This window comes from Elaeis guineensis, chromosome 11, assembly GCF_000442705.2.
Source record: "Elaeis guineensis isolate ETL-2024a chromosome 11, EG11, whole genome shotgun sequence".
Lineage (NCBI taxonomy): Eukaryota > Viridiplantae > Streptophyta > Magnoliopsida > Arecales > Arecaceae > Elaeis > Elaeis guineensis.
In genome coordinates, this window is record NC_026003.2 from 116,770,892 (window position 1) to 116,789,808 (window position 18,917).

General features: G+C 33.8%; 2 protein-coding genes across 7 annotated transcripts in view; one reads left to right on the plus strand and one right to left on the minus strand.

Annotated features, from left to right (window-relative positions):
* The window catches only part of LOC105053957 (uncharacterized), a 29,379-nt gene extending 22,496 nt beyond the window's left edge, over positions 1-6,883 (minus strand). For 3 of the 6 annotated variants that reach the window (XR_012135419.1, XR_012135418.1, XR_012135417.1), the window contains exons 1-8: positions 6,227-6,876; positions 5,233-5,504; positions 4,693-4,758; positions 4,020-4,157; positions 2,340-2,417; positions 2,199-2,249; positions 2,037-2,071; positions 663-771 (exon numbers count right to left, since the gene is read on the minus strand). Coding sequence is in view for 3 of the 6 variants with exons in the window: in XM_010935306.4 (XP_010933608.2) it covers positions 663-771; positions 2,037-2,071; positions 2,199-2,249; positions 2,340-2,417; positions 4,020-4,157; positions 4,693-4,758; positions 5,233-5,504; positions 6,227-6,353 (876 nt within the window). In the remaining 3 variants the exon portion in view is untranslated. Of the gene's footprint in view, positions 1-662; positions 772-2,036; positions 2,072-2,198; positions 2,250-2,339; positions 2,418-4,019; positions 4,158-4,692; positions 4,759-5,232; positions 5,505-6,226 lie in introns of all 6 variants that reach the window. The other 3 variants (XM_010935306.4, XM_010935305.4, XM_010935307.4) reach the window with 3 other exon arrangements.
* Positions 6,884-7,555: 672 nt separating this feature from the next.
* LOC140852429 (3-isopropylmalate dehydratase small subunit 1-like) lies at positions 7,556-14,978 on the plus strand. Its single transcript, XM_073245362.1, has 3 exons — positions 7,556-7,565; positions 11,763-11,857; positions 14,017-14,978. Exons 1-3 carry the CDS (start codon positions 7,556-7,558, stop codon positions 14,812-14,814), a joined length of 903 nt encoding a protein of 300 aa, XP_073101463.1. The 3' UTR covers positions 14,815-14,978.
* The last annotated feature ends 3,939 nt before the right edge of the window (positions 14,979-18,917 follow it).

Here is an 18,917-nt window from a genome sequence, read left to right on the forward strand (position 1 = left end):
GACGAAGCCAATCCGGCGATGCGCTCCCTCCAGAGAAATGAAGAACGGAAGAACTATACCTTGTAGTCGGGCTTAGGCTCGGGCTGAGCCAATAGCGAGCCCGAGCCCAGCCCGAAAATGAAATGGGCTATATTTCTGAGCCCAGATCTAGCTTAATTTTATTCGGGCCTAGCCCGAAGCCCAGCCCATAGTCGGATCGGTCCGAGCCCATTTCCAGCCTTACAGTCAAGTATATATCATTATTTATTAAACAAAGGCATCTTACTAATATTCTGGATAGGATGTAACCACTAGAAGGAATAATGGTAGAGAAGGATTGCCTGATGTCCTTGATAATGTTTGATATCTATGATTATGTTCATATACTTGTTTGTTTTAGATGATTTCTCAACCGGCAATAAGGCATGATGGCAATCAACTTATTATAGATAAAATGCCAACATAATGATCTCCCAAATGTCCTGGATAATGCTTGATATCTATGGTTATGGTTATATACTTGTTTGTTTCATATAGTTTTTCAAGAGGTATTTAGGCATGACAGCAATTACTTACCAGAGATAAAGAAAACTACATAATGATCTTATAGAAACCCATCATAGTTTTAAACTTTAAGTCTTTGAGAAACTCATAGGTACTTTGATTACCAGTATAATAGTTACCTTAGCTGCTTGTACTTCCAGCTCATCTATCTTAATCTGACTTGACAAAGGTCTCAGCATGCAGATGAAAAAGAGGTCTGATTTTCCAAATGCCACATGGTGTGCATGCCTGGTACAAGATAAATTATAGAAAAAATTAACATCTAAGAGAAAATTCTTATATTTTGCACAAAAAGATAAAATTATATTCCTTTTATATAATTTCTTCTGTTCATTTCTACAAAAGATATTAGGCCATCAGACAAGAACACAAATTTAAGGAGGAATCAGTGGGTTATATTTGTTATCTGCAACTATAAATCAGTTAAATTAATGTTGTCAGATATCAAACTTTTGCTTTCCCAATGCTCTCGGAAATTACAATTCACTAAAGTTCTTCAGAAAAAAAAAAAAAAAGCTATTCATTGCACTTTGCAAGCACCTGTGCTATGAAGGCACAGGCTAAGGTATACACATTTTTAGTTGAATAAAAACACCTTCTATATGTTGATAATTCCTAACTAGTATTAGTGTACAACAAATCTGTGAAAAAAACATGCATAAATGGTTCGAGCAAATGTGACTGAATAGTTTATAAACCATGCATGGCAGTAAACAGTATAGATATGATTGGTGCTTGTGATTCTACCTACTGGTTAAACCAGTTTATCTAAAATCGGCCTCAAAGATCCTTGTCATTCAAGAAATAAGGCAATGACAGCTTCATCCCCAGAGGTGTCATTGTTTCTTCTGAATTCAGATTGATCCTGATACACCATCTATTGGAAGGGACACTGAAAACTTGGAATCAAAATGGCTTTGAGGGACATGTCAGGCTAATTTTGTTACACAAGATCTTAATAGATTCATTGCAGTAGGAAGCAAAACACACTGAGTTATGTGTTGCAATTTAAAATCCCTTTAGCTTTATGTTTAGCCAAAAGTGTTTCATACGATGTATTCTACAATTTCCAGGTTCTTGGTTCGAATATTGAGAAGCAAGTGTTGAAGTGAATATGTATGTCAATGTGGTAATTAAGAATAAGAATTACAGTATGCTCCTCAAACTCAAGGAAACATAAGAGATAATGTGCATCTTTGTGCAGAGAAGGGTAAGGCACAATGGCAGAGTAAAGATACTGGAATGATAGAACAAATAAGTGTGGAACTAAAGAATGTTTGTATAAGAGCAATTACCAGCTTCAGCATTTCTTTGATAAATGAATAACTGTAACAACACATTTAGTGAATAGAGTTTGCATTTCTCAGCTGCAATTCATTTAGTTAATAAAGGTATAACTCTAACAATAATTTAAAATAAATTGCTTAAGTATCAGGAAGTTCTTTTGACTCAAAAGCATGTGGGAATAAGAAGACATCAAAATATATTATTACCTAAAAGCTATCACTTCCACAAATTCTGTATCAATCTGTAAAATAGTTAGGAAATAACGTCAATATGCAGGAACCGCTTGTTCTGATTGCTGGAAAATGGAAAAGAGAAGGAATATAAAAGTTGTTCGGCAAACAAAAATGAATGATGTCTTTTCTTCTTACTCCAGTTTCCTCCTTGACCTCTCTTACAGCTCCAGAAAAGATCTCCTCAGACTGCCAAACAAGAAAATAAAAAGAAAAACTTCATTCGAGAAGAGTAAGAAGGTTTTTTTTTTCTTTTCCAACTATTGCTAGAAGAAATACCTCAAGAATGAATCCTGTGGGTAATTTCCAGAGACCTGCAAATGTTGAAGCACAATACTTCTCTTGCACCACAAGCACCTGTGGAGGTTCAATGGTGTAACATAAATGAAGAACAGGTAATTAATGTTCATTAGTATCAAAACCATTCGATAAAGTATAAAAGTTTTGTTACACTAAAAACAAGCATAAGCATGCATATCATGATAATTATCATAATGTCGCCTCATAGAAGCCACTTATAAAATGTAAGATCAAGTTGGTTTACAGTAAGGACAAGCATAAGCTTATCTGTGAAAGAGTTAATATTTTCGGCATGCCACTTGACGGGAAGTTGAACTGTTTATAATTTTCTATTTCATACTTGAAGAAATTCTTCAAGGAAAATCTAGGATGCCATTAGAGAAGTACGTGGAAAATTATGGGTGCATTCTACATTCAAGACTGCACTCTGAAAAACTGCATGTAGTTGATGTTTGCAGAAAACGTTAAAGAAATAGACTTTGGAATTTTCCTTTTCCTTTTTTTTTTCTTTTATTTTATGGTTGGAGGTTGTCCAACTCTTTATGTTAACTGATAAGTAAACAATAAGAATAATTGTTAATTTGGCCAGGAAGGGTCACATGGAACAGATACATGGACCAAATGAGAAGACAGGTGGCAGCATAGCACTTATAAATGCTCGTTCTTAAATATGAAGGACGCCACCAGTTATCCTTAAAAGATGAAATCTAGATTAACTTCAAAAAGTTCAGTGATGTTATTTCTTTGTTGAATTTAATCACCTCATATACATTGGAGCAAACTAAAACACTGTGACTTGGGATGCATGTGAAGCAGAGCTATCATAACAAAATGCTTGTAAGTCAATCTAATTCTGCAAATGTTGAAAATTTATTTAGCAAAATATAAATTTTGGATGCTGATACCTGATAAAAACATCAAACAGAATCATATTTTAAATGTACATTTAACATAAATTCAAATCACAATAGGAAAAAAAATAAGCGCAAGGAGATGGTTGCCTTTTAGGACATGGTACTTTTAGTTGTTTACCTAGTTCTTGAACCATTTTTTTCTATGAAACCTTTATTAACAAAGCAGACATTCAAGCTTTAGAAATTAGCTAGTGTTCAAAAGTTGTGTGTATAATCCTTTTGTTTATCAATGGAATGAAAAGGTGCACTATAACATCCAGTAATGAAATATTTTATATATGAATTCTGGAACTAAATCGTAAAAATTATGAATACCAAAAGCTGCAAGGAAGAATACTGGCCATGCTATGGCCGACCAGCAAAAGTAACAGCAAGGGGATATCTAGGATTTGGTGGATGATAGTAGCCAATGGTTAGAATATGAATTGCCATGCCAGCAATTACCGCAGAAGCTCCATGGACAAAACTGGGATACTTCAGCTACCTCTTAAAATGGCCTGTGCAGGCCAGATATGGACAGTTTGGAGTATCTCCACCCTATAAATAGACCCAACAAGTATGCGTATGCAAGCCTTTGTGCAGACTGTGTGGTATTTAGATCTCGAATATAATGAATCAAAGAATAAATTAGCAGACGACATGTTAAACATGCAACTCCATAGTCTTTAACTATTTAGATGAAAGAAACTAAGGTTACATATTTTTGCAATTAGAAATCTCCTATCCGTCCTTATTCCAAGTGTACCTCATTTTTATCATTCATTACAAAACCCCCCACCCCAACTTGATGTGATGCATTGGCAGGAAGCAGGCATGGTCCTTCAGGAATCCAATATGTTAGCATTACATGCTTTGGCTCTGCATGGTGGTACTTGAATCCTTCCTGCACAATATGCTGGTATTATCATTGATTATAAAAATAATGCTTTCACAATTTTTCACACTTACTGAAGATATTTCCATTAAAACCAATAATCTACTATGGTTATTTAACATGGATCAAGTATATCTTGATAACTATCTGAAAGATAAATATTACATGATCCCTACCATGATATTGACACCCAATATGACAAAGTTTCCCCAGAAATTAAGTTGTTATATTCTTCTGATATTTATTCTTTTTAGCAATATGCACCATGATGTGGCACAGAGCCCACTAGGTTAGATGAAGGTGAAAAACTGTGATACAAATTGATCAAACAAAATTTGGAAGAGGACAAAAATGCAGCACTCAGACTTCAGGTAGATCAGTAATCATTTAAAAATGAAAAGGAAACTCAATGAACACATGAATAATATATATTTTCACTAAATTCCCTGCTTTAAAGGCCCCAATTTCAATCAATAATGCAACAGCATCTTCACTTTGAAGGTATGAGATTAAAAACCAGATTATTACAAACATGGCTTTGTACCTTAACTGCAATAGGGACAAACTCAGAGTGATCAAGTGGCAACTTTAGCCATACCCCTTTCTTTCCCTGCAAGAAACTCACACAAGAACACACTTAAGAATCATGCTCAGTGAAATTGTGGAGAAATAAATTAATCAACACAAAACCATGAAGACAATACAGAAAGCTAATCATATGGTAAGTTGTATAGATTGTTAGAACATTTCTTCTTCAGCACTGATGACACTCCAATCGCAATGCAAATGCATGCTCTGCTATTACTAAGTAACTAGGATGCAAGCTTGTTAAAAGAGTACAACTTTGCCTTCCTTCCATTACATTAATTTTCGCTTTATATGCTCAACCACAGCCACTATTAACTGGACGGCAGATATAAATGCAGCCACCACACAACACTCATTAGAAATTGAAGATATTTTGTGCATTATAGAAGCAAGTCTACTTGAAGACCATGGTTTCAAATCATCAAAATCCAAAATAAAGTGACATAGATTGTATAGATGCTAATGTATAGATTGATGATCTAGTGCTTTCAAATACCTCAACTTTCCACTGGGAAAGAGATGCTCGCAGGGAAGAAGCAAAGTCATTTGCATTCCAAGGCAAGCTCTCTGATTTGATGATGATTCCTCCATACTCATCTTCATAAGCATCAAGTATATAATTCCCTCTGGCAGGTGGCCACAAACAAGCTGCGACCTCGGATCCATTTATAATCGAAGAATCGCTTTTTAAAAATTTTCCACGGGCTGTGGAGTCAATATCTTCACTTGATGATCTAGAAATTGAATAGGAAACCTTCATCCGGAAGCCTAAATCAGAAAAGCAAATAAAACAATTAAATCGGAAATGGAAAAATGATCAGATTAAAGAATTCTGGACCATGGTCATCTGGCAAATGAAATGCATATAAAACAGTGCCCTACATTTTGCATTTTGAAGCAAACACAGGGAGGAATAAACAACATCCATAACCCGCCAGTTCAATGTGACTATACAATGGACATGTCGCACATATTGCAAAAGAAAAGCATGTTTAATTGGAAAAGAGTCCAGGCCCTGTGAGTAGCGCAATTAGGTAGCATCATTGGGATAATCAACACAAGTATAGATCTTCAAGGGCACCAAGCAGTTGATTTTTTCATATATATGAAAAGTATACTCCAGCTGGGATGCACCATCAATCATTGGTTCATAGACTAATTTAAAAAAAAAAAAAAAAAAGCAAAGGAGAACATAATCAAAACTTTGCTTTGTGACCTTCTTCAGCCAGAGGAATCAAGATGTTATGAAATGAATGCCCTTGTATGCAAAGTTTTATTCCGATGATAATGTAAAGAACTCAACTTCATGACCTCAAACCAAGAAAGCTTTTCCATAAGAATGACCCATAAAGCTGACCAAAGCAATGCAGTACTCACAAGCACCATGGAACATAACAAGCCATAAAACATCGAATCTGTCAATTGACACCCAGAAAATTTAGAAGGAATACTAAATAAACTATAAAAGTAATACCGACGCAAGAAGCTACCTATCTCTCGACAGGAACACACTTGTCGCGAGAATCTTCGGCCGCTCCTCTGACCGATCGGCGGTTTTGAGCATGTCGTCCCTAAGAACACCACCCCCAACTTCGAATCAAACAATAGCTTCTCCATCACCCCAACAAACTCTCCAACAGCTCCTTCTCACTAACAACAAACCTCAAACACAAAATCAATCTCGCATTTACATTTATATAACCCCAAGAAATCTAAAGAATCACTTCCACCGATAAGCCACACACAGTCCAGAAAAATCTACAACCCCAACCCATATCTCCCATCAAACCATTATCGGAAGCAACAAAGCTGAAACATAGGATGCATCGCCCATCGGAGCAAGCTAAGGTTCTCCGAAACCAACACAACAATGCCAATTATAAGATTATAAGGCCAGACAAAATGAGCACAACCAAATAGAATACTTCCCAAAATCCATGCAAGGAAGCAACATGGCAATATTTAGCAAATATTTATCAAGTGGTTCTTGGTGGTGCCTGTGGCTGAGTGTGTGGTGGCTTGTCAATGACGAGTCCTTCCAAGGCAACGGGCATTAATGTAGGCATTGATTGACGGATTCGAAGGAGGAATAGTCTTCCAACCTCTTCATCATATATGGAATGATGGGGAAAAAGAAGGCACATCCTGTGATTCTGTGAGTTGTTTGGTTTTTTCCCTGATAAAGAAGTGGATGGATGAGATGAGAGCACGTGATTCTCGGGGTGGGAGGAAAGGGACGATTGGCTGAGGATTTCGGGGGAAAGGTGGAGATACTTGAAATCCTTTTCGGTGGCTTGCGCAGGGGGTCCGGGTCTTGTCGTGGCTGGAGATGGTGGTTCGGATTTTAGTGGTCGACACGTCCGAGAACACCGAGTCCCCGCAGTCGGAATACACGTGGTACGCATTGATATGATCTCCCGTCCAGTTAGATTGCTGATTTATTGCTGATAGTGCTTAACGCACTCGGGGTAAAGAGACGCAGCGGACACCTAGGCAGTACGGTGAGGGAACCAAAGTGGGGCCCGCTATTCGGACAGAGGGTGCTGATTTGGGGTTTCAGTAAATTGGGTGTCGGGAAGTAGCCTATTTCATGGTTTGGTGAGACCGTACGTTAGAGGAGTGATGGAGCAACCCAACCTCGGTACCAGCGTGCGTTGGCTTCACTGGTTAAAGTCCACGTGGCACGATCGGATTGGTGGTACCACGTGTGTTAGCTTCAATAACCTCGTGCCACACGATTTATAATGAGTTTGGTGACGTGGTTGAGGTTGATCTAATGCTGCGACAGCCAAGCAAATCGGTCGTTCTTTTCCGGTGAGATGCCGCTCGGTAAATCTTGACCGTTCACCTAGGTGGAAAGCGGTCGGTGCATAAATTTTGGCTCATGTGCAGCGTTCAGATCGGCGCAAGTCGGTGGGCCAGATTGGTCTCGTTTGGCGCACAGGAAGGAGAAATTATTGCCACACCTGGGTAGACCAGCACAAATCTTGAAGCATGTGCATGATGGATAACGCACAATTGAAAATTCATGAAATATAAAGATAGATTTGGGTGGTTTATCTAGGCGTGGTTTAGATAATAATTTCTTCACACGATGAAGATAAAAAAAAAAAAAAGTGCATCAAAAAGATTTTCGTTTGGTTCAAAATTAAAGGTAAAAATTTATCTCTTTTTACGTTTCCGTCTCTCATCTGAATAGGTTGCGTTATGAAAATCCACTTTTCCATATAATAATAACCAAGATAAAATCATTTTATTTTCTTAAAATTACTTTTAATTTTAACAGTCTTAAAATTAGTTTATTAATTATATAAAAAGATATTTTATGTAATTTTTTCAATAAAATAGATGCTCAATCAAGTATAAATAATTTTCAAAAATATATTTTTTATATTATTTTTTTATGACCAATCAAATATACGATATTCACTTTCTTAAATATAATATATCTAGATATCATCTTTTAAAAAAAAAAAATATTTCAATAAAATTAATTTTTTCATGAACCAAACGAAGCTTAGAGTTTGTGCTCAAGCTTTGCCTGACCCGAATCAAGCCATGGGCACCAGTACCAGGCCCGGCCAGCTGCAAGAAATATTTCGGGCCAGGCTGAGCCTAAGTTAGGCCTCTACATATCTTCCAAAAGCCTGAGCCAGGCTTTTGGGTTAGAAAGCCAGACCTGAGCAACTTGTTTATCGGGCCGGGTCATCTGGCCGCTCAGGAAGTCTGACCCATTGACAACCCCGTTTTTCCATATCTTTTCTTATAAAAAATATCAAATTCCTTTTCACAAAGATGCTCTCTATGGTTTTAGTGGATTTGGACAATCTATTTCCCTTGGACTCCATTGAAGTCAGATGAATTTGTTTCCTCTCCATTAGAAACACCTACGTGTAAGCAACCATCGATTGGATTCTCTAGCCGTTCATAATAAAAGTCTTCACAAGCCGCCAATGCTGCTTAAAATGGATTGAGATAAGCCAAATTAGAGTTATTTTACATGCTTCGCAGATCATGCAAGCTTCAAGTGTTGACAGGGGTAAGAGCCATCCAGCAAGGCCTTCACCTCATGGTCAACGTACAATGAAGATAGTCTCAATTTATGGCAAAATCTTTCTCATCTACAACTACAAGATGTTTGGCAGAGAGAATTGGAATCTGGAATGGAAATAGACGACTCTCGTCCCAATTGTTTGATTGAGAATCCTATTTCGATTTTAATTTTAAGATGAAATGGCCGAATGAGATCTCATGGCACATAATTCACTAAAATGACCCTCTTTGTCCAACATAAGTCTCTTTATCTTTGTCTCCACTGCTCTCAGTTCAGTTTAAAAAATTATTAAAAATTTACTACTAATTTAGTAGAAACGTATTTTCAAAATTATAGATTTATTTTGTTGGCACGTGATGATAAGGTAATAATAATTTTTTAACATAAATGGGTGACAGAATTGGAAGAATAAATTAGAAAATTAATTATTTTTTTTTTAAATTTAAGATTTCTCACTCTAATTTGAAGGATTTTTGTTTTTTTTCAAAAAAAAATTGAAAATAGGGGGTGTTATATTGTGGAAAAAGATCAGTTATTGTAATGAACGCAAACTAAAAACAGTAACGTAACTCCTTAATTTGAAGTAGTGTCTTTAATATTCCTTTGGATTACATAGACAAGCCGCATTCCTTCCGTAATCAACTCGTTACCATAGAGTGCTTTATCTAAATAATTAAAAAAAATATTTATAAAAATAATTTAATTTTTAATTTATTTATCAAAATAATACAAATCCTATAAAATATAATTTTGAATGACGTTTTCTGATGTCCACCTTACCACTCCTTTTCTACCTTTTTTTCACGTAGACGATGAAAAAAATAAAAAATAAAATCACTATTTCAAATGATATTTTTTAAAACATCATTTGAAATGATGTTTTTGAAAACGCCTTTTTAAGTGACAAGTTTAATTATTAATTCTTCAAAAAAAAATAAAAATTATAAAAATTATAATTTTAAATTTTAAAAAAATAAAAATTATAATTTTGATTCAAATAAAAATCATCATTTTAAATTAGTGTCCTCATTTCAAATTATCTTTTTAAAAAAAAATATCTGAAAAAAATTGGTATAAAAAAAATAAAAAATACCAAAAAAAAATTGAAAAAATAAAAATTATAATTTTAAATTTTAAGAAAATAATAATTTTAATTTTAATTCAAATAAAAATCATCATTTCAAATTACAATCCCCTTTCAAATTAATTTTTTAAAAAAAACCATAAAAGAAGAAAAAATGAGAAAAAATAAAAATTATAATTTTGAATTTAAAAAAATAAAAATTTTAATTTTAATTCAAATAAACAACATTATTTCAAATTATTTTCTCCATTTCAAATTAATTTTTTTTTAAAATATCCCAAAAAAATCTTTAAAAATTAAAAAATAAAAAATACCAAAAAAAGAAAAAAAGAGAAAAAAATAAAAATTATAATTTTAAATTTAAAAAATTAAAATTTTAATTTTAATTCAAATAAAAAACATCATTTCAAATTACTTTCTCCATATAAAATTAATTTTTTAAAAAAGTATTCCAAACAAAGAAAAAAATATCTAAAAAAATACCAAAAAGTATAAAATTTTAATTTTACATTATAAAAAAAATTAAATTTTAATTTGAATTCCAAAAAAATTAAAAAAATAAAAAATATTAAAAAAAGTGAAAAAAGAAAAAAAAAGAAAAAAATTATAATTATAAATTAAAAAAATAAAATTTTAACTTTAATTCAAATAAAAATTATCATTTCAAATTACTATCTCCATTTTAAATTAAATTTTTTATTAAAAAATCACATAAAAATAACTATAAAAATTAAAAATTAAAAATATCATAAAAAAATAAAAAATTATTTAACATGAGTAGATTGTGAAATAGATGGAACGTTGCATTCAACGTTCATCACGTATCGACGAGAGTGGCATGAGTTTATAGGTACCAGTTGGATATATTAGTTGATACATATACATCGATAAATTTGATTTTTTTATAAATATCATTTTACAGTATTTATAATCTATTAAAATTTTAGCTTACTAATTTTTTTTTATTTTAACTCTATCAGTTTTTGTTGGAGCTATGTACAGAAAAGATATGGACTATATTGTCGTAGATGTGTACAGTTGGACATAATATATGGACTGCTAGGGTGCCACTTATTTGTTTTGATGTAGTGGAGTGGCATCTTTCCGATCGTGTCATGCGGCAGTTTTGCCAGATTCAGAGCATCCTAGAGCAGTTTGATACCAACCAGAGATTTCATCGTATTGATCGACGAAGGAGAGCTCGTATTGACTGGCGTATCAGATATGTAGAGTACATCGCCATTTGGGATGCACGTCGAGATTACGTAGTTCATGATGATCCCATTTTGAGAGACCATGTACATACCGAGGACTACATGGCTTGATTTTTTAGCATTACAGTGCGAGTCATTGGACAGCCTTGGTATGTAGTTTCAGGTTATGAGGGTGAGAGTTCTGCTGTACATCTTTTGGTAAGACCATGAATATTATATTTTATATCAATATTTTTATTTTTAATAATTAAAATTAAAAAATATTTTATGTACTTCTGTTATTTTTTTATTTTTTATTTTATAATATATTACTAATTTTATTTTTATTATGTAGACTGATTCTATGTCAGGTCTTATGTTCGACGCTCGTCGTGCTTTATCTACGGCTGATGAGGACGAGCGGATTCGCATACTGCGTGAGATAGAAAGAACAAGTTCGAGAATATTAGTGGCAATTGGCGTTGATCCAGATAGCTATGCGCCTTAATATGGAGCAGCCGATGTGCCATATATGAGATATACGTCGTCACCATATGTTTCACATATGCCATCACCGCATATGCCGCAGATGTCATCACTTGATCCACAGATGGCAGGACTTTCTTCTTCCTACATGTCGCAGATGACATCATCGGGTACCAGTTGGCCACATAAGTATGATACTTTCTTTTCAGGACCATCCGTATATCCAGATGAGGAGATTGAGGGTGTCACTCAGTCCGCAGATACTCCGACAGCACAGCAGACCATTCCTGAGGGGATTGAGGAGGTTATTCCTGAGCAGCATGACCAGTAGACCTCTACTGCTGTGGGGGAGGAGCCATCACAGCAAATATAGGAGCAGGAGCGACCGTTGAGGATCTTTCTGAGAAGGTCCAAGCGACTATGGGCACCACGACGTCTTTATGGGACTTAGTATTTTTTAGATTTGTATTTAGTATTTTTGAGACTTTTATTGTACTATTCTTTTTACACTTGATATTTTTTCTTCTATTTTATATCATTAATTATTATTTTTATCAAAGATTATTTTAATTTCAAGTGAACGGATGTTATGCTTTGTGAACATGGATACATATTGTCTCATGTGTCTCGAAAGATTAGGAGAGAAAAAATTATACTAAAAGGATTATAGAAATTATAATGTAAATAATAATAATATATTGGATAATTTAATTATATTTTTTAAAATATTCAAAAATAAGTTAAATCAGATAAATCGGTAGGGCACGAATCGTTACATACAGTGCGGTATGGACCAGTATAAGTCGGTAAGGCATCGGTATGATAGGGTGCTTTTATCAACCGCTCGATGAGATAGGGTTATAGTATTATACAAATATTATGATATAATTATATTGTTATATATTATTATAATAATATAATATATTATATTTTATTAATATCTTATATTTTATAATAAAATATATATTATTATATTATTATATTTTAATATCTTATAATAATTTTTATAATAATATAATATAATATAATATTTTATTTTATAATATATTATATTAAAATATAATATACTACATTATATTGTAATAACTAATATAAATATTATTATATATTATATTATATTATTATTATGATATATTATATTATATATTACATATTATTTTTTTGAATTATTTTTATGTGATTTTTTAATAAAAAAATTAATTTAAAATGGAGATAGTAATTTGAAATGATAATTTTTATTTGAACTAAAGTTAAAATTTTTATTTTTTTAATTTAAAATTACAAATTTTATTTTTTTTTCCTTTTTTCACTTTTTTTATGGTATTTTTTATTTTTTTAATTTCTTTTTTAATTCAAATTAAAATTTTTATTTTTCTTATAATTTAAAATTATAATTCCAATTTTTTTCATATTTTTTCTCATTTTTTCTTTTTTATGATATTTTTAATTTTTTAAATTTTTTAAGATTTTTTTGAGATATTTTTTTAAAAAAATTAATTTGAAATATGAAAAGTAATTTGAAATGATATTTTTTATTTGAATTAAAATTAAAATTTTTATATTTTTTAAATTTAAAATTATAATTTTTATTTTTTTTATTTTTTTATTTTTTTATTTTTTTGATATTTTTTATTTTTTAAATTTTTTAAGATATTTTTTTAAAAAAATTAATTTGAAATGGAGAAAGTAATTTGATATGATGTTTTTTATTTGAATTAAAATTAATTTTTTTATTTTTTTAAATTTAAAATTATAATTTTTATTTTTTTTTCTTATTTTTTTCTCATTTTTTTATGGTTTTTTTTATTTTTTTATTTTTAAATTTTTTTATGATATTTTTTTAAAAAATTAATTTCAATGGAAAAAATAATTTGAAATGATGTTTTTTATTTGAATTAAAATTTTTATTTTTTTAAATTTAAAATTATAATTTTTATTTTTTTCTTTTATAGTATTTTTTTAAAAAAATTAATTTGAAAAGGGATTGTAATTTGAAATGATTATTTTTATTTGAATTAAATTAAAAATGTTATTTTTTTTTCAATTTTTTTTATGATATTTTTTATTTTTTTACATCAATTTTTTTTAATATTTTTTAAAAAAAATAATTTGAAACGAGGATTCTAATTTGAAATGATGATTTTTATTTGAATCAAAATTATAATTTTTATTTTTTAAAAATTTAAAATTTTTATTTTTATTTTTTTAATAAATTAATAATTAAATTTGATATTTGAAATTATTTTTTTGAAAACACCATTTCAAATAATATTTTAAAAAATATTATTTAAAATAATAATTTTATTTTATTTTATTTTATTTTTCATAGTTTACGTGAAAAAAAAGATGATCAGAAATCGTCGTTCAAAATGATGATTTGTAAGGTTTATATTATTTTGATAAATAAATTAAAAAATAATTTATTTTTATAAATAATTTTTAAAAAAAATTATTTATGTAAAGCACTCCGTTACCATATCCATGGCGGCGGCGGCGGCGGCGGGGATACCGGCAGTGGCCGCGAGGACCTCCAAGACTTCCATCTACTCCCAGGAAACCCGCTCCCCTCTCTCCTCCACCTTCAATCTCCGATTCCCAAGCCGCCCCTCCTTCCCGAAATGCCCCTCCTTTTCCCGATCTCCCCCCGAGCCCCTCCTCTCCACCGCTCCCCGTGCTGCCGTCACCCCCTCGTCCCCCTCGCCAACGACCTTCCACGGCCCCTGCTACGTCATCGGTGACAACATCGACACCGACCAGATCATCCCAGCGGAGCACCTGACCCTCGTCCCCTCCAAGCCGGACGAGTACCAAAAGCTCGGCTCTCTCGCCCTCTGTGGCCTCCCCTCCTCCGCCTACCCAATCCCCTTCGTTCTCTCCGGCGCCGCTTCCACCCCCTTCCCGATCGTCATCGCCGGCGCCAACTTCGGCTGCGGCTCCTCCCGCGAGCACGCCCCCGTCGCTCTCGGGGCCGCCGGTGTCTGGGCCGTCGTCGCGGAGTACTACGCCCGGATTTTTTTCCGGAACTCCGTCTCCACCGGCGAGATGTTCCCCTTGGAGTCCGAGAAGACGGTTATATGGAAGGAATGCACAACCGGGGATATCGTGACCGTAGATCTCGACGAGCGCTGGCTGACCAACCACACCACGGGGAAGGAGTACCGGTTGAAGCCGATCGGAGACGCGGGGCCGGTGATTGAGGCTGGGGGAATCTTCGCCTACGCGAGGAAGACCGGGATGATCGCTTCAGCATCGACGGCTTAGGGTAAAGGTGGGATCTTTCTTTCTTTCCATGTTACTTTCTGCGTGGAAATTTAGGAGAAGTACTGAAATGGAATGGGTATTAATTTTGGCATAAATAAATCATCTTGTGGAACAAATGGGATATCTCGTTTTATAATTGATGATTAGCATTGGACATTGGGTAACGAATTTGTCTTGATTTTACGTTTTTCCTGATGATGATTGTGGAATGATTGGATGATTGTCTCATTTTATTATGCTCCGGTCATTGGCTTAGTTAATCCTAACGCCCTATTCATGTTCTATTGCCATTAGCTACCAGGGAGGTGGATGATAGGATACATGTATGGAAAGTTTAAGGGAGGCATGGTTGGTTTGATAGCTTGCTCTATTCAATGAAAATAAGAAAATATCCATGCTATTGGAAAAGGAGTGTTGAGCATTCCAACTTAAAGAACATAGCTTTTTTGCAGTTCATAATCTATAATGATGAACTTGACTTACCACCTAGGCTATTGTGACTCTTCTGATTTTCTACATTGACATTCGGCTAAACAGGTCAAAATAGTTTTTAGCTTCTAAACAGGTTAAAACAGATGTTGGTTTGTTACATGGATGGGGATACATAGCTTTAGCTTGCATTTGGATGCACTAAAAGTCATCGTTTGCTGGTTTCTTCTGGGTTCTCTTATTCCTTGTAATTTAGAAACCCACTAAAACAGTCAGCCCGTTTGATTCCAATGGTATTGATTTTGCGACACCTTTTGAATTGATGAGCTTTAACGGATTTCCACCCCGTCCTTTTTAAGGTGGTAGTAGATGTTAGATTTTGCTCATGATGAATATTTTGGCGGAACTTAGTTGCATTTTAGCACCATGATACTGAAGCATGAGGGTTTTTTGGAATTCACATTCAGATTATTTTAGGATCTGGTTGGCTGTAACAAAAATTTTAAAAACTTATTGGCTGATAGAAGTCTAGATTTTCATTTGTTTCGACCAAGAACTGACAGCTGGAAAGCTTGTATCTCTAGAAAACTTTTCTTTTCCATGGTAAAATTCTATTTTCCCTTTTGCATCGGCTTCCTAGCAACCAAGCAAACCCTTGGTATTTAAGGCTCTCTTGGTTTATGCATGAATAGTTGTTGAAAGATGTCTTGGATGAGTAGGTTAGGTTTAAGTCCTCAAGACCTCAACACTTCATTCTCATGTGCATGACCGAGTGGCACTTGGCACTGATGATTGCAAAATAGTGCCTCATCTTCAGGATTTGTCATTCCTTTTTGCTGGTCCTTACCATGGATTCAAAAACCACCAGAATTGGATGATACTATACTGTTCTGATGCGAAACCATAGGTCCTGGGATACTGAAATCGTCATACTGGTACGTGCAGCTATACTGGTCCAAACCATGGTACTTACCATACCAGCTGTAGCGGCCAATACTGGCAGTTTTTCATTCTTTTTAATATTTTCAGTTTTGATACACAGTAAGTACTGGTATTGTACCAATACAATACCTGTGCCAATGGAAAAATCATATGGGGCTTCGTACCAGTATTAAAACTGAACTTGTTCTGATCATGGTGTATGACTGTATATTATCAACCATATATGTTTCAAGATCAGTGCAGGCATCTGAAAATGATGCTTACCTAATTTTCCTTTCTTTTGCAAAGCACAACTTGGTTCATGTGTCCACCTGTCTGCATTTATTCTCGCAGGACACTTCTCCTAGATCTCCTGTCATCTGCTGAAATATATGAGAGAGGGAGAGAGAAGCCTTTTAGCATCACAAATGCACAAAAAGCACAATAGTTACTTCTGAATGTGAAATGAGATTTGGATGGTACCTGTAAGAATGGATACCATCCAACATGAAAGTCAGCCTTGGGTAATATTCCAGAATTTGGATATGTAGAATATGTGGCTTTATAGCTTAAGTAATAATTCATGGTTCTTCTTCTTATGCAGATTTTAGTTGTTGTCCCATAATTTTGAGTTGGAGGAAGAAGACCAAAGGAGTGGTACTGGTGAACTAAAATTCGATATGGGATTTTTGGGAAAAGTTTAAAAGATGTTATAGCATAAACAAGAGATGTATGTCTAGAAAGATTAAAATGTGAAACACATTCACAGAAGAATGACATATTATGCTTTTTAGGATATGCAATAGAAGAATGAAAAAGTGTTTTGACTTAATGAAAGAACTAATGATTATTCTGCAGATAGATAAATCAGATACAAGATTCATTATGATTTGATTCCATGCTGGATTTGTTTAGGAGATCACTTGATAAGACAGTATAAATGACCAATCTTAAGTTACAAAATACCTGAGAAGGGAAATAAAGGGCCGTGTTGATGGTTCCACCCAAGGAGCATCCAGGTCATCGACGAGTTGGAATGAGGTTTGTCCTATTAGTGGAGGAACTTTGCTATAGTATTTGAAATGCCAAACTGAAATAATGTGATATCTGTTTCATTATAGATTTCAAGAAGAATTCGGAAAGCCAACTCTGTCTACATGTTATATTTCTTGCAATCTATTTCTCTTTAGAATTCTGTAACTTGATTTGAGCCTTCTAGACCAGTTGTTTGGTTCTGAGGTTTTATGATGAGAAACAAACGTGAGCTATGCCTTGCGGAGGGAAACATTGAAAAGAGAACATTACAAGCAGTAGTTTCACCCAAAACAGGGAACCTATGAAAGCAAGGGAAGCAAACTTTGATCGTATGAGGAAGACGACTTTAATGTGATATGTGCTGATGTTTCTGAACTATATTCCTATATCTATGCAACGCTTGCTCGGTCATGATAGCGTGCATTAAGAACCATAGGCATAGAAAGATCAGCATGTAACTGAGTAGCCTGATGGACCATGATGTTTTTAAGGTGATACTCTTTATGGATGCCATATATTAAAATTTATCTCATCTGACCAATCATGGGATAAGTACTGCCGATTCCAGGTAGTGACAGGCAAAATTGCAAGTACTTTTGGTGTTTTCGTGAAAAAAAAAATTGTAGGGAATACATATCTTCATATTCGATTAACCATTTGGTATAAAAAATAAAATAAATGTTACAAAACTTCAGCTCTCCTGGACTCCGTAGTACCTAAGACCTTCAGCTTGAGGAGGCCAAATGGCCCGTGAGTATCCAAACGTGGGCACCGGACCAAGCCGCCCATTATACAGCCCAGTCTGATACGAATTGATGTGGCCTACTTGCTATAGTAACAGACTGTATCAGGTATGATACATATAAGGGAGCCAGGTTAGGTTGGAGGTGTTGTGGCCTACGGCCTAGACTCGGCATGGTCGATAAGAGTCTGGGCTGGCACGATCCGCTGATCAGGCACACCCTAGCTCACATGCTAGTCCGGCCCCCCTAAGATGGGTCGTGCTAAGGCATGGTTCGTTTATATTTTTTATGGACCATGACTGGCATGACCCATAACAATTTTTTTTTAATTTTAAAAAATAATTTTTTAATAAAGTAAAAAAAAGGTTAGGGAGTAAATATAAAAAAGATGGGAGATGTTGGATATTTTTTTTGTAAAAATAAAAGGTCACTTTGTAATGATGGGGCATTTGGTGTGGAGCCCTGGTAATTTATTAATAAAAATCAAAATAGTATAAAAGAGGAAAGGGGCTAGGCCTGACCTCCAGAATACAATAATGACGAAAAGAAATAGAGGTGACTCATCTTAATAATTAAAAAATAAAAAAATATAATTATAAAAAATTAAGAATTAAAAATAAATGATAAAAATTTTACTGATTGTCGATAGTGTTTGTGTCGTCATCATCGGATGTTGTATTATGTTTACATTTATTTTGAAGTCTTCCCTCGACATGCAATTAATCTTTGAAGCAGAGAAGTATCTCAATTATGTTGCTGGTCATCCTACTTCTCTTTTCATCAAGAACGCATCGAATTGCACTAAAAGCAGATTCTAATGCTACTGTAGACATCGACATAGCTAAGATATTGCATGCAATAATAAATATAATAGGATATTTATTTTTAGCACTCTTCCATCCGGCTAAAACATCAAGACTCTCTATTTGATTTTCATCATATGCAAATTGAAAATCATGTCATAAATAAATTTCA